The sequence below is a fragment of the Halichoerus grypus genome, chromosome 2, assembly GCF_964656455.1.
Source record: "Halichoerus grypus chromosome 2, mHalGry1.hap1.1, whole genome shotgun sequence".
NCBI classification, from domain to species: domain Eukaryota; kingdom Metazoa; phylum Chordata; class Mammalia; order Carnivora; family Phocidae; genus Halichoerus; species Halichoerus grypus.
This window is the reverse complement of record NC_135713.1, coordinates 145,199,200-145,215,134: the sequence shown is the minus strand read 5'-3', so window position 1 is coordinate 145,215,134 and position 15,935 is coordinate 145,199,200. Positions and strand designations below refer to the sequence as shown.

General features: G+C 53.9%; 1 protein-coding gene across 1 annotated transcript; it reads right to left on the bottom strand.

The window, feature by feature from the left end:
* Positions 1 to 3,594: 3,594 nt before the first annotated feature.
* On the bottom strand, positions 3,595 to 15,686 carry GRM6 (glutamate metabotropic receptor 6). The gene is made up of 10 exons (XM_036080124.2): positions 15,174 to 15,686; positions 12,583 to 12,799; positions 12,201 to 12,336; positions 11,356 to 11,510; positions 10,170 to 10,310; positions 9,865 to 10,065; positions 8,466 to 8,611; positions 7,740 to 8,363; positions 4,758 to 5,069; positions 3,595 to 3,792 (listed from the first exon to the last, which is right to left on the bottom strand). The coding sequence occupies exons 1-10, from the start codon at positions 15,684 to 15,686 to the stop codon at positions 3,595 to 3,597; spliced, it is 2,643 nt and encodes an 880-aa protein (XP_035936017.1).
* Between the last annotated feature and the right edge of the window lie 249 nt (positions 15,687 to 15,935).

The window sequence follows — 15,935 nt, the reverse complement described above, 5'->3', positions numbered from 1 at the left end:
TTGTCCAAGGTCACTTACTAATGTGGCAGAGCTGGTATTGATCTCAAGAAGTCTTAACCTTGACACTGTACAATTTCTAGATACAAAAGCTGACTGGAGGAAGTCTACAGTGTCTGGGGCAAGACAAAGTCTGTGGGCCCTGGAAATTTCCCTGTCTGGCAGATCAGGATGGGAAAAAAAATAACTCAGAAGTTGATAGTATGGGTAAGTTCAACATTCAAGAGCCCTGGTAGAATAAGCTAATAATATTTCATCTGCCAGGTTGTATCAGTGAACAGCATGTGGGGCCGGACCCATGTGTCCTTCCTGCTATTTCTGTTTCTGAGTCTGCAGGCAAATATGAGAATGAATCGCAGCCAGATACAGGTGCCGGAAGAGGGCAGGGCCCATAGCAGCATCCCTATGAGGGTGGGGAGCTGGTGCCCCGGAATGATGATTTTGATACTGGTGTGTGGGATGGAGGGGAAAGACACAGGAAGCAAAGACTAGTTAGTATCCCACCAGAGTAATCCACAAGTGAAGCAACGAGGCTCACAGTGTCCAGAACCAGTCCCTTCACTAATCTGCCTCTCCACACCCTCGACTGCCTTTCATCCAAGCCTCCCCTCAGTGTCTCCGCGTTCAGAGCTGCACCCCATCTTGGTTCCTGCCCTTTGCTCTTGAAAGGTCATCTCTGAAACTCCCAGCCTCCTATGGCTGTCAGCACTCTGTCCACACGGCAGCAGGCTTCCCCCCTCAAAGCCCAGGAAATGGAAAACGTTTACACTTGGGAATTTTTCATATTTAGAAAAAAGGTGTCAATAAAACAGTATTTCTGAAGAGGTTTCCTTCTATAAAATGACGGTGGAAAGATTCACCTGGAATTGTGTACTTTATTCCAGTTTAGAAGGAGTCTTGCAAATTGGTGACTACATAAAAAAGCAGCAGAAAATGCAAGTCAAACTTCTGGAAAAATGTATATTTATTCAACAAGAAGTCACTGAGTGAGAGACAATGAAAGTAATGAATTTGGGGAAAATTTCCAAAGAGCACAAAATGTAGTAAATGTAACAAAGCTATAGTAAATATAATAGATGTGTTGAAAAATTCACACTAGTGAAAAGATATGAGCACATAGTTAATATGAGAGAGGCCCTCCTTATACAACTCTCCACACATTGGACACAGATGATACCCTTGCGAATAGGTGAATAAAAGTTTATACCAAAATGTAATCTTCCTCTGCTTTAGAGAACTCATACTGGAGAGAAACACTGTGATCGTAATGTGGGAAAGCCTCCAATCCAGAGCCCCATTTTCACTGGAACACAGAATTCATATTGGGAAGAAATCATTCATGGGCAATGAATGTGAGAAAGCCAAAAAGCACAGCCCAGTTCTTATTCAGCATAAAAGAAACCACACAGGCAGAATGCCTTATAAATTTCACAAATTTGAAAAAAAAAAAAAAGCCTTTATTCAGGGGTTCAAACTGACTGAACCTCAGAGAAGGCAAAACTATGCTTGTAAATAGCATGAGAAGACCTTCAGGAAGTTGTCAACCCCACACTGAACATCAAATGATCCTTGGTACACACCGATCACAGAAAAGCCTTCTCCTGGGAGTCCAAACTTTGCATACATTAGAGAACTCATAAAGGAGAGAAACCTCCTAAGTGTGCTACACATGATAACATGTTTACTAATAGAGGATTCCCCACTGCACACAAAATGGCGCACCTGCTGTGGAAATCATTACAAGTGGACTGAATATGAGACGCCCATAAGAAGGAACCAGAACCTGCCTGTGGCAAAGCATTCACATCAGAGAGACTGGTATGAACGAATGTGGGTAGTGTGTGAAAGTCTTCAGTAGGAAGCCAGGACTCTAAGGCAGAAACCTCACACTGGGGAGAAATCCTCTAAATGTAGAAAAGTTATACTAAGAAATCCTCCAAACTCTAAGTCACAGAGTTCAAAGTGGGGAAAACCACAAATATGTAAAATATGTGGGAAAGTTTTTAACTAGAAGTCAACACTTATTGCACAACAGGGAATTCATCCTGGGAGAAACACCAAGAAAACAACAACAACAACAAAAACACAAGAACACCTTCCTTCTGATATCAGAGCTCACCGGCTCTCTGAGAGTTCATATAGGAGAAAAACCCTATCAAAGCACTAATGTGGAAAAGCCTTCAGCAAGAAAACACCTCATCACATTATACATAAGAAAACCCACACAGGAAAGAAGTCCTATGAAATAAATGAATTTTGGAAAGCACTGAGCGATAGATAAAACTTCATAATTCACACTGTGGAGAAACCAGAGAAATGCAAAAAATGTGAGGAAGGAGCATCTGTACACCAAAAATGTTATTCTGAGAAGCTCTATTAACTTAAGGAACACAGAAACACCTGGTCCCAGGGTCAAAATCTATTTATGCAGCAGAGGAAGAGGAAAGAGTCTTTTATGTATGAAGTGTGGTTGACCCTCAGAATCAGTTCTGGACATTAGATACTAGAGAATTCAAACTGATAAATGAAAAGAGCCAATTTAACAAATGTAAATTGTACCACAGGGAAATACAATTCCATAACTGAAACCAAGCTTTTTGGGGGAAAAAAAACCTGAAAAATAAATGTCCATGCATCTGAAGTCCAAGTATCTTCCTCCCCATGCTTCACGTTTGCCTTTCAAAGGGGACCTCTCAGTAAATGTTGCGAGAGGAAAGTTTTGATGTTCATCCTAAGATATCTACTTGGAATTAATCATCACCATGGATACAACCTGAAACTCCTGACCATAATCCCTCATGGGCATCAGAAGAGGGCAACTGTCACCCTGTTGCTTTATTCTCACACCACTAACACCACACGAGTGTTTGGGGGTCATTTAAGGGAGTATGCACAGGAAAGGCAAAAAGCTATGGTCTACGTGTGACATGCCCCAGACCCCAGGGGCGAAGGTCCCAAGAAAAAGACCTCAACACAAGTAACCCCATGGGGTACATCCCAGTTCCTCTGCTGGTTCCCACGTCCTGTCCCAGGTCCATCCTTGCTCACAGGGCTCTCTCACCCAAGGTTCTATCCCTCAGTGCCAAGCCTGAGTTACTCAGGCCAGAAGACAGAACCCCAGGTCTCTTGTGGAAACTGCCCCTCCCCGAATCCAGCCCTGTATTTCTAGAGTGAGATCTACACATTCTTGCATCCTGCCCAATCCCCACGTTCTGATGGCTATTTGGGTAGAAATCTCACTCACGCTGGGCCACATCCAGGGGCTTCATCACACTCTCTGAACTCAGACCAGGGGTGTAAGTTCAGTCCCTCCCTAGAGTAGGATCCTCTCGGTAGCTGTTTCCCACCATGAGTAGAAAGTCTGGTCTGCAGGGGGTATGCATGATGCCAACAGGCACGGAAAAGCAGGGATGAAGTGTGGTGTGTGGGTGCAGGTCTTTCTGGAGGCCAGCCCCATCCTGGTGGTCATGGGCTTCAGGGACTCTCTCCTTCTGATTGTTCACTGCAGACCTGGACTTTCCACAGCTTCCACCGTGAAGCAAGAGAAAGGAAAGAGCAGAAGGGAGGGAGCAACCATCCCCACTCCTTCCCCACTCGCTACTTGGGGGCCTCTGTGTCCTCGCCCTTGGGTGCGGCTGCCACTGTCGAGGTCGTCTTGAGGCTCCGCTTCCGCTTCTGCACGTTCTGCTCCGGGTGGAACAGGATGACGTAGGTTTTGGGCACATAGAGCATGCCGAGGGACACTGATGCACTCAGGCTCAAGGACACAGTCAGTGTGGTGGTTTGGATGTAGATCTGAGCCATGGAGGAAGGAACTGGGTGGGACTCGGCCCTGTTCTCTCCCACCCTCCACCCCCACATGAGTCTGTGTTCATCGGGTGAATGGAAAGGGCAACCATATAAGCAAAGGCCCTGTGGCATGAAGAAGTGATGGTCATGGTGTGGCTCTGATGTAGGCAGGAAGGAGGATGAATAATTCAGGTCCAAGTGGACAAGTGACCAAGGGAAGTGAAGGGCTCATTCACAGCGAGTGACACCTGGGGAAGTGGTCCGTATGCCTAAAAAGCGCTAGAGCATGTTAATGAATGGATGAATGTTTTCAAATGTACAAATGAGTGAACACATTGAATAAAAGAGCAAGTGGGCAAACATATGAAGGCCAGGGGTGAATAAACATGTTCTACTATAAACACAAATAAATCACTGAATTATGAGCAAGCAAATAGACTGACAGATTAATGGACTGATGGGTATAAAGTATATAAAGGAGTAACTGAATAAAAATAAGTTAATGGAGGGGCACTTGGGTGGCTCAGTCAGTTAAGCATCTGATTCTTGGTTTCAGCTCAGGTCATAATCTCGGGTCATGGGATTGAGCCCCGTCCTGGGCTCCATGCTCAGCATGGAATCTGTTCGAGATTCTCCCTCACCCTCTCTCTCTGCCTCTTCCCTGGCTCACATGCTCTCTCTCTCTCTCTCTCTCTCTCTCTAAAATAAATAAATAAATCTTTAAAAAAAAAATCCAAGTTAATGGATGGTTAGAAGCACGGATGAACACATGAATGAATGAAGGAAAATGGGACTGACTGAAGCAGCAAAGGGAGACTGACAAACAAGTGAATGAGTTTTTAAGTACATGAATGAATTAACCAACAAGCAATCATTCATGTGGGTGGCCCAGCTCCTGGGACAATTGAGCCCTTCCTCGGACAGGCAGGAAACAAAGGAGGCAGTGGAACCAACGGGGGACCCCAGATTACCTTTTCAGCTGACTGGGCGGTGCCAAAGAAGATAGGCACAAAAGCCAGCCAGATGATGCAGGTGGTGTACATGGTGAAACCGATGGGCTTGGCCTCGTTGAAGGTCTCAGGCACGCCACGGGCTTTGATGGCATATACCGTGCACGTGACCATGAGCAGGAGGCTGTAGCCCAGGCAGCCGATGAGGGACAGGTCCGACATGTCGCACTTGAGCACCCCTCTGGCCTGCTCTGGGTCCACTGTCCGTTGCTCTTCATAGTCGATCACGCTGTGTGGGGGCTGGGCCCCCAGCCATGCCATCACTCCCACCACCTGCAGGAGCCAACACCGGATCAGGGACATACCCAGCCTGGCCACCCACCAATGTCTCTGGCAGGTTAGGGTCGCCTTGAGGCTCCTGGCCTACTGAGTGGGATGCTCAGGACTGAGAGCCCCCATGGAGCGGGGCGGGCCATCCAGGAGGGGACTGCCCATGCAAAGGCTGGTGGACAGTGGAGGCACGTGCTGGCAATGTCAGGGCTGGCTGGGTAACAGGCCCCTGGATGTCCTCCTCCTGTATTCTACCCCCCAGGTAGGCAGGACCATCTCCATTCTGTAGATGTGAAAACACTAGCTTAACCCCGTCTAGCAACATGGCAAACCTCATTCCTGAGGACCCCTTCCTTCTCCAGATCCAGAGAACTTTTGAACATAATGTAATGAAATCATGTGGGAATGCAGAGTGAAGCTCAGAATGAGGCACGAAATAGAGAGTAGTAAGGATGTGAGCTGATGCCGGGTGGCCCGGGAGGTTATCAAAATCAAACACAGGGACGCCTGGGTGGCTCAGTCGGTTAAGCATCTGCCTTAGGCTCAGGTCATGATCCCAGGGTCCTGGAATCAAGTCCCGCATCGGGCTCCTTGCTCATCAGGGAGCCTGGCTCTCCCTCTGCCTGCAGCTCTCCCTGCTTGTGCACTCTCTCTCTCTCTCTCTCTGACAAATAAATAAATAAAATCTTAAAAAAAAAAAAAAAGTCAAACGCAAGCACTAACAGGGAGGAGAAGGAGTAGCAATTCCCTCACAGTGACAGGAGACATGACCTTGAGCCAAGGGAAGCTGGGGAGCAGGAACTTAGACACCTGTATGAAGGCAGGACCCTGGAAGGGCTGTCCCGTTCGTTTGTGCAGGTTGTTCACTGTACAAGACTGCCTGGTGTGTGTGTGTGTGTGTGTGTGTGTGTGTGTGTGTGTGTGTGTGTGTGTGTTGTGGGGCAGGTAGGGCTGAAATTTAGCCAACACTTCAGTGCCATGCTATGTACCTAGAGTGGGGCTGTGTGATCCTGGAGGAAGGAATGTTTTTTAATAATTTGTACACCCAGAAGAAGAACCTTTTTGTGATTCTCCAGAGGCAGTAGCTCCATGGACAAGGGACTAATAACACCCCACCCAACGTCCAGGAAGGCAGTCTGGAGGCGCCTCTTAGAACAAGCTTCTAGGTAGGGAAAAAAGTTGCCTATGAGAAACCTATCCAAGGTCTGAGGTACACCGGAATAGCAACCAAAATGGACTCCACCAATTTCACAACCCCTGTAATTGATAAGGAACTAGCATCTAGTACCTGTTAAAAACAAAAACCAAAAAACAAAAAAAAGACACCTCCTACAAAATAATAGAAAATGAGCAAAGCACAGGAATAGGCACATCACAGAAGAGGAAACTTCAAAGGCCAGCTGCACTCGTAACTAAGTAGATGCAAATTAAAACAATGAGATGCCATTTCGTGTGCACCATATTGATAAATAACCTAGTAAAACTGCAGGTGTGCCTCTTTGCAGGAGCCTGGGATTTCCGGAAGGGAAGGTATAATGTGCGGAGTCCACAGATGAGCCAGGAAGTACTGACTGTAGTCTAAGTACCTCTGTCCTGGGGGCAGGGGCACCGCAGGGGTTTCGGGCAGGGAAGCAGGGAGGTAAGAGGTCGGGATGCACTGGGCATTGGCGTTCTGGCCCTCACAGGGATAGCTTGGGCCCTGCTCTCTGCGGGAAGATGGCAACACCTTTCAGTTGTGGAGAATCGCATGGACCAAGGCCTGCAGGTGGGAATGAACGTGGCATACACAGAGCTAGGTAGGGGGAAGGGTTTGCCTGGAGTGTAGAGTGTGCCATGTCCAAAGCAGGCTGAGCGAAGGCCCTCCACGTAGCCCTGAGAACTGGCCTGGCTCTACGGTGCCGCAATGTCGCCCACACCTGAGCACTGAAAACATCCAGTGCTTCCCAGATCATGAGAATAATTTCCAGTGCTATAATGTTACTACCTTAGAGAAACCCCTGAAGGAACTCTGCTTTTGCTGTACACATGTCATGAAATCCTGGCCATTTATGGAGCTGGACACCCCACTCCACAGTAGAGTTGCTGGAGCCGTGCCTCTCATCCAGGTTACCCCAGTGACTGGGCAGCAGGAACTCCCTTTATGGAAACTGATTCTTTTTCTGCTTGAGAAAAATTGTCAGATAGCTCTCTGCCTTATTATTATTATTATTATTTTTAAGATTTTACCTATTTATTGGACAGAGAGAGGGAGAGCACAAGCAGGGGGAGTGGCAGGCAGACAGAGAGGGAGAAGTAGGCTCCCCACCGAGCAGGGAGCCCTACGCAGGGCTCGATACCAGGACCCCGGGACCACCACCTGAGCCGAAGGCAGACACTCAACCGACTGAGCCACCCAGATGCCCCTCTTTGCCTTATTTTTATATGGGAGCCAAATTGTGGAAGAACCTGTTCCGTGTAGGAAAATAATCTCATTTTTTTTTTACAGAAATGGAGCTGGATACTGGCACTCCCCATCTTACTGACCCAGTTCCCTCCAGGATGGAGCAGGATGCAGGGGGGGAGGCAGGAGGAGTTCCGCTTATAGAACAGTGGGGCCCTGTCTCCTGCAGCCTTTTTTTTTTTTTCCCGCCCCCACCCCCACCCCCAGCGTGGCCCTGGGAGCCCGAGGCCCACCTGCACCGAGGTGAGGCTGAAGGTGATGGCGAGCTGCGAGGTGGGGCTGATGAAGGGCGGGGGCGTGACGGAGCGCTTCCCCTGCTCGAAGATGCGGTAGATGCGGTTGGTCTTGGTGAGCAGGGCCGAGTAGCTGAGCGTGGTGCCCAGGCCGAGGAAGAGCCGGCGGGCCGCGCACACGGCCGCCCCGGGCTCGGCCACCATGAGGAAGGTGATGGCGTAGATGAGGAAGATGCCGGTGAGCAGCACGTAGCTGAGCTCGCGGCCCGAGGCCCGGACGATGGGCGTGTTGTTGTGGCGCACGAAGGTGGCCACCACGGTGGTGGTGGCCATGCTGCCCAGCAGGGCCAGCAGCAGGGGCGGCGCGGCCCAGGGCGAGGACCAGCTGAGGCGCACGACGGGCGTGGGCCGGCAGCCCGTGTGGTTGCGCGTGGGCCGCATGTCCCCGGGGCAGGCCTCGCACGTGAACTCGTCCGCCTGGAAGCGGTACCCGTCGCACGGCTCGCAGTGCCAGCAGCAGGGCACGCCCTTCACCATCTTCTTCCGCTCACCCGGCCCGCAGGGGAGGCTGCACTGGGACGCGGGCACCTCGCGGGGCTCCCCCGACCACTGGAGCGCTTCCACCTGCGGCACGGGAGACGCGCGGGGCTGGCACCTGCGTCCGGGGGGGCCGGTGCGGCCCGCGCGCCCCCGCCGCCCCGAGCTCGCGTGTCCGCGCCCACTCACGTCCAGCCTGAGGGTCTCTGCCCACTGGCCCACCGCCCTGTAGCCGCCGCTGCCCGCGCTGCCGTTGGCCGCCTGGTACTGGAAGATGTCGTATCTCCCCGGCGCGTCCCCGTTCTCGTTGAACATCACGGGGGTCCCCGCGCTGCCTGGACCGAGAGCCCGGCACCCTCAGCTGGTTGTCCAGCCCCTCCCGGAGAGGCCCAGGGCCCGGCCAGGATAAAGGAAGAGTATAACGGGCAGGCGCAAAGACGCTCAGTGTCCTCACACCCATTAGGATGGCCACTGTGACCACCCCCGGAAAGAACAAGCCTCGGGAGCATGTGGTGGAACTGGAACCCCGAGGCATTGCTGGTGGGGATGGAAAATGGTGCCGTCACTGTGGAAAAGTGTGGCACGTCCTCCAAAAACTGAGCGTAGGATTACCACCTGACCCCGCAACCCCACTTCCAGGCCTATGCCCCAAAGAAGAGACTCAGCTCCAGGACTCTCAGAGATGAGTCACCCATGTTCACGGCAGCATCATTCCTGGTAGCCAAAAGGTGGATGCAATGGGGGTTGAATGGATAAACAAAATGTTGCCTATTCCTTCGTGCAAGGTTATTCTCCAGCCTTAAAAAGGAAAGACATTCTGACATGGGCCACAGCATGGGTGAAGGTTGAGAACGTTATACTGAGGGAAATGAGCCAGGAACAAAAGGACAAATACTGCATGATCCCTCTCGTAGCAGGTACGTAGAGTAGGCAAAATCTTAGGGACAGAAAGTAGGATGGAAGTTGCCAGAAGCTGCAGGAGGGGGCATGGGGAGTTAGTGTTTAATGGAGACAGAATTTCAGTCTCGGAAGATAAAACAAGTTCTGGAGAACGGTTGCACAGAGTGCACACACTAAACCGTACCCCTGAAAATGAAAATGGTAGACATGACGCTCCGTGTATGTTACCGCAATTTAAAAAGAAAAGGAAAGGGCTTAGCCGGCCAAGAGAGACGGTGGGTTCAGACTTGTACAAAGAACAATCAGCCTTATTTCTTTTAGAGGCTTGTTCTACCAGCTCATAAAGCTGGTCTGGGGTGATGTTAAGCTGTGCTATTTAGCAGAGAGCTTGGCAGAGAGAAGGTGCTCAATATTTGGCGGGAGAACAGTTTTTAATTTTACAAAGGATCGTCACTGAACAAGAAGTGTATCTCTCCGCACAAACCACGAGTGTGGCTTGAGTCCACTCAGGCCTTTTCCAGACCTTATTCTGAGCCCTGCCTGTGTGCCAGGCCCTCTGCTGGTACCAGGGGACACGATCCCATTCTGCCTCTCCCATCCCTTTGATCCTGAGTCACCCCAGGTCTGGCACAGAGATCCATCCCAGGCACGTCCCTTCCCCGTGGGAGCGGATCTGGCTCCCACTCACCATTGAAGCGGACAGCTCGAATATACTGCAGCAGCATCCGCCCATCGGTGGTCTCCATCGCGGGGCACAGGCCAGTGAGCCCGGGACAGAGCGCCTGGTGCATGCTGTGGAGGGCGTGGGCAATGGCGTACACAGCGTCGATCACAAACTGCACCTTCCCCTCCTGTTCGTAGGTCGAGTCCCGGCCGATGCGTTCCTCGCCTGTCCTAGGGATGCCCAGAGGAAGTGTGCCCGGCCCTCCCGGCTGCCCCGCCCGGCCTCCCATCTTCTCCCTCATCTCCCGTGCCACCCTGGGCAGCTCTCACCTGTGCACTTGCGGGTGGCGTCATCTGACTGGGTACCTGAGCTGGTCAGCTTGCAGTTAAAATTCTCCTCCCAGAACTCGGCAAACCAGATGTTCCGACGGTTGTTCTCCAGGGAGCGGGTCATGAAGTACTGGTCAAATCCTGACAGGGAGGAAAGAGGACGGCAACCATCTGAATGACTCTTCTGTGTCCCTTCACCACTTGCTCACTGTGCAGCTAGGACTGGCCACGTGACCAGCTTCTGGCCCATGATTTCAAAGCCGCCTCGGGGCCTCAGGGTAAAATGTGCATCCTGTTGTAAACTCAGAGCCTTGCCACATTGAAGACTCGTATGCTGCTCCTTCTTTCCTGGTTAGGATGCTGCGGTAAAGATTTAATGGGTGGAGCTTCAGCAGCCACTTTGTGAATAAGATACCTGAGTCACGAAGGCACAGAGCAACCACCGAGACTGGTGGAACAGAAGCGGGGACAGAGCTCGGGACTTTGAGAACATCATTAACTCACTGTCCCAGACCTGAAGTGGCCTATTTTCAGATGTCTTAATCTGTTGATGAAATGCCTTTATTGCTAAAATCACTCTCATTCTAATTTGTCAAATGCAACCAAGTGCACTCTAAAGGAAAGAAAGAGTGTGAGGGTGGGTGGGAGGCTGGGAGCCCCTGAAAGTCAGGGTTCTCGTCTTTACAAGGTTTAGCTTCATAAAATAGCCCTGAAGCACCTCGTCAAGGCATCTTCAGTTCAGGTTTTGGGAAAACAATCAATCCTGTTGTAAAGGATGGTGGAGGAAGGGAGGGGAGGCAGGCTTCATGATTTGATCAACAAGACAATAGGTCCCCATCCTCAGTTTTGCTCCCTCTTCCCCCACCGTCAAATTAGTGTGTCTTTTGCAGAACCAGGAATACCAGGAAGATAGACACTGAATTAAAACAAAAACAAAAACAGAAAAGACACAACTAACTCTTGACCCTGTACAGTGGGGTGGGCTTTTCCTCCTTTGCCAAATCAAACACTGCTTGGAGGGATGTATTCACAGAATCTCAGAATCCTAGAATTCGGGAATCCCGGAAGGGACATGGAGCAGGATACAATTTTACAGAAGGGGAAAATGCACACCCCCAAGAGGGGATCGTGGGGAAGGACAAGCAGGGGCCTGGGACGTGGTGGGGGTGGGCATCCCTGCACTCACCATCTATGGAAGCTCTTTTGGGCAGGATGGTGATGGCCCCCACAGCCACGTCCTCCAGGTTCAGGATGGGAGAGATCTTGGCTCCCCAGCTGTCTGAGCCGACCCATAAGAAGTGACCTGTCAGGTTGGCCTGGCTTGCGGCCTCCAGGACCCTCCTGGTAGGAACAGGGCGAGGGGTGAGGAAGGGCCTGAGATCCTCCTCCAACTTACCTCTGGCCACTTCCTGTTCTTCTCTCTCCTTCTATCCCATTCCAAACCACCCATCAGACCCTCGTTTATCAGGAAAAGTGGGGCAAAGGGGGTTTTGGACACTTGCCCCGGGCTTCTCAGGTAGTAAAGGTTCCAGCCAGGCTCTGGCCCCAGGCCTGCCCTCCTGTTCGGTGCGCTGCAGCCCACTTCACATGCCTGGAAGAAGGGCCTCCCTTCTCTTGCAGAGGCTCCTGCTGGCTCGGAGCCACACAGGCCTCAGGCCAGGGTCCATGGCCACCTGCTGATACCCCCTGAATTGCCCCCGGGCCTCCTTCTCTGACAGCTCATTTTCGGCACTTAGATCTGCCCCCGGGTCTCTCCCCCACTGTGAATGATAAGAACAGACAGCTATTCCTGTGTGTTCCCCTTGTCTAGTCCTGGAGCGTCTCCACCCAGGCTGGGCCCAGTTCATTTCTGGCTGCACCAGACAGACAGATGGCAGCTGGAAAAGTGTGTAAGGGCAGAAGGGGGGGTCAAGAAGAGGGAGGAGGAGGAAGGGAGGATGTGCATGGCTGGGGGATGTGTAAGAAGAGGGGGCAGGGCCTTCAAGGAGAGCCTCTGATAACTACGGTGATTGAATGTACCCACTGTCCCACCTGATGTCATCTTCATTGGCAAAGATGATGATGCCCCGGGCGTTGGGCGTCTCCATGAGCCTCTTGATCACCTTATTGAATTCTCCTGGCTTCGGTTCCCTGGGAATCTTGATGGACTGGGCAATGCAGACCCCCCCTGGGTGTCGGGGATGCCAGAGTCACCTCTTGTTCTACCCAAGCACCCACCCACCGGGGCCGCCCATACTGTGGCAGGGGCTGAGTGCTCCAAAGGAAAGGGGCGCCTGCCCACAGGGGCACCATCCAGGCTCCCCACCATGGACCCAGTCAGTGCCCCATCTCCTGGCTTTGGCCCTGCCCGATGGCCCCTGGTTCAGCCCTCTATAGGCTCCTTGATGCCTTGGACCCCCCGCTCCCAGCTCACCAGCCTCCCGGGAGATCTGCACAAAGGCCTCAACCCCGCTCTCGCCATAGTTGCCCTCGGAGGCCAGCGTGGACACATAGTTCCATCCCAGTGCCCTCACGATGTCCACCATGGCCTGGGCCTGGTAGGAGTCCGGTGGCACCACTCGGGAGAAGAAGTCGTAGCGCGTGGAGTCGCTGAGCTCAGGAGCTGTGGAGGCGTAGCTGATCTGGGGTATCTGGAATAGGGAAGGACACCTGGGCTACGGATGGAGGGCCAGTGACCCCCGGGGGAGGGAGGGCAGCGGGGATCCAGGACACAGGTCGGGGCACGGAAGTCTGGGATGAGGGCACCAGGGGCCAATGTGGGAGAGCCGGGTGGAGAGGCCCAAGGGTGTGGGGAGCGCTCTGTATTTGAGAGGTGACCTGACGGAACGTGGGAGGTACGAGGGTCTAGGGGAGAGGGCAAGGCCCCGTATACACAGGTGCCCGGTGTGTCCAGGCAAAGGGGAAGTAGGGCCTCAAGTCCAGCCCGCAGCAATCCAGCTGCTGGGCACACGCTGCATTGGCAAGGGGAATGGGACTCCTTGTCAGCCCCAGGGGACAACCTATTCTCCTAATTCACACAAAGGGACAAGTCTGTGTAGGGAAGCGGCAGCCCCAGGCAGGGTCAGGGCAGGCAGGGGAGCTGAGAAGGGGTTATTTGATTCAGAGCTGTTTCTGGCCTAATGGAGGGGCCCGCATGGACCTGGGTTTGTCTGTGTGCCCAGTTCCATGGGATGATGGGCTGAGCTGATCCTGGAGAAGGGGGGGTGGGGAAGAGCAAGTATGAAAGGAGAGTGGAGAGTGGTAGCAGGAGGCTGAGGAAGTCAGGGAGAAGGAGGCTAGCAGAGAAGAGGGATGAGGTGGGAGCTGGTGTGAAGGGCAGAAGAGAGGGAATGTTCCAGAAGGAGTGGGCTGAGTTGGTCTAGGGGAGACAGGGATGTCTGAAGCAAGGCAGAAAGAAAGCGTGGAGTGTGGAGACATGATGGGAAGAGCAAGAGGGAGAGAGAAGGAAAGAGGGAAGGAGGAAGGGGGAAGAGAGACAGGGAGATAGAGAAAAACAAGAACCACAAAGAAGGAGGGAAGGTCAGAGAAAGGCCCAGAGCAGTTAACGGACACTGCATCTACTGCGGGCACTCTAGACGCTAAAGTTTGATCTTCAGAACCACCTTCCTGTACAGGTTGAAGCTCCTCCGGGAAGTTCATCTAAAATGCCGATCACAGTGATGCACACACATATGGAGGTGAACTCGGAAACCCTCAGCTCTGCTCCTAGACCAGCAACTGCAAAAAGGCCCCCCAGGGAGCCAAACCTGGCCCCTGGTTGCCTTTCACGCACCAGTGTCTTCATTTTTCTAAATTTTTGGATTGGCAGCCAGTGTCTAAAATGTGGGAGTGGGGCACCACCCCAGTCTTGGGCTGAGCGGGCAGCAGTGGGCCCTGGACTCGCGGGATCCTGCTTCACTCATCTATACCCCAAACCTGGCCCCTGAAGGCCCCTGAGTTTGAGATCTCTGCACTCAGTCTAGAGGGGCAGACACAGGGAAAGGGACAGAAACCAGAGCTCCAGGCAGGACAGGGGACAGAGGTACAAATACACACTGACATGGGCAGGCGTGTGAGACGGAGACTACCCCCCCCCCAACACACACATAAGCTCTCCCTGTCCCAACTAGAAGGTGTGTCTGTATGACAAGCTGTTATTCAGTGGGAACCGGGGTGGGGGGAATTACATGGATGCACATGATGGAGGGGGGCCCAGATAAAACCCCTACCCAGCATGGTAGAAACAGAGGCCACGCCTGGGAGAATCAGAGAAACTCTCAAGGAACGGAAGTCCCCTCCCCTAGCCAGATGGAAGCAAAGCCTTCCTCTCTTCACAGAAAGATCGAAGGACAGAAATGCCCCCTCCCCCCACCGAACCCCAGTGAATGACTACTACAGAAAACCCCCAAACTCTAATGCCAAAGGCCCCCCAATTCCTGATTCCTATGCCCCTCCCCCAGTCACTGTCCCCCAGGGTTCAAGGAAGGGGCTGCCCTGCATTTAAGACGGTTTCCTAAAGATGAGGGAATTACCCTCTCCCCACCCCAGCAGTCTGGGCTATGTCCTAGTTGCCCCACCAGAAGGAGGGCCCTGGTTCCAGGAAAAACTTGCACCTCATTACCCAGAGATCTCCCAAGGGCCCGGGGCGAGACCACCACACAGGGCGGGTGCAGTGTGTGTCCCAAACGAGGACAACCAAGCAAGCGCTAAACTAGAGGCTGCCCTGTTCTGGTCAGTCGGCCCCCAGGTCTGGGAGGGGGCCGCCTTGACCGTGCAGAGGGTAGGTTTCCTTAATTCTCACAACGGGCCGTGTGCGCAGATGGCCGCTCTCGCAGGGCCCCAGAGCAGACAAGGAAGGGTGCACCGGTTGGGTTGATGTGGCCCAGGCTTGCATCTGGCGCACGGGACAGGGTTTCTCTGAGGCAGCGGTTCCTCTTTGCGAATGTGAGGACTTCTGCCAGGAGACCAGACATCAGCCACCCCGAGGCCGAGGACGGGACGGGGACGGGGAGACAGTGGCCTCACCGCAAACAGGCGCAGCACGTTGGCGACCATGATGGAGACGGAGCTGGCCGAGGCGCCAACCACAGCCACGACGCGCTCGGGGGGCGCGGTGCGCAGCGGGGGGACGCCGCCGGGGCAGCGCACGGCGCCCTCGTCGCTGTCGCCGCGGCGGCGGATCAGCGCCTGCACGAAGCTCAGCGCCTGCTCCAGCGCGTACGTGTCCCGCGAGCAGGTGTCGAGCAGCCGCGCGCCCAGGCGCACGCCGGGCAGCAGCTCGGGGTCGGCGTTCACGCGGTCCAGCGCGTACAGCATGGCCTCCAGCCGGTGCACGCCCTGCTCCTTCTTGAGCTGCCCGCACGCCCGGCCCGCCGCGCCCCGCGCGTGCACCGGGAACAGGCCGCCCAGCGTGAGGCCGCCCGCCAGGCGCACCGAGCCCGCCGCGCCCGCCGCGCCCGCCAGAGCCAGCACCAGGGCCAGCGCCAGCACCGGCACTGGCACCCGCAGCGGCTCGCGGGCGCTCCGGGGCCGGGCCATCCGCCGTCCCGCTGCGGGAGGAGGGCAGGGCCTGGAGGGGAACAGACGCGGGAACGCTCTGAGCGCCTGGCGGAGGGAGAACCCCGGGTCGCGAGGAAGGGAAGGCGCCCCGGGTCCCGCGGAGAAGGGGAGGCGCGCGGTAAGTGTTGGCTGAGCCGGTTGGGGCAGAGGCGGGGTGTCGGTTGGCCCTGCCCTCCCCAGCCTCCACCGCGCCCACACACCCTCTGGATCTTACCACTCAGGTCCCCC

Coding starts and splice junctions, on each gene's coding strand:
- GRM6 (XM_036080124.2), bottom strand. CDS start 15,686: ATGGCCCGGCCCCGGAGCGCCCGCGAGCCGCTGCGGGTGCCAGTGCCG. Junction 10,311..11,355: donor CAAAAGAGCTTCCATAGATG/GTGAGTGCAGGG, acceptor CCTCCCTGTCAG/GATTTGACCAGTACTTCATG. Junction 8,364..8,465: donor CAGAGACCCTCAGGCTGGAC/GTGAGTGGGCGC, acceptor CCCGTGCCGCAG/GTGGAAGCGCTCCAGTGGTC.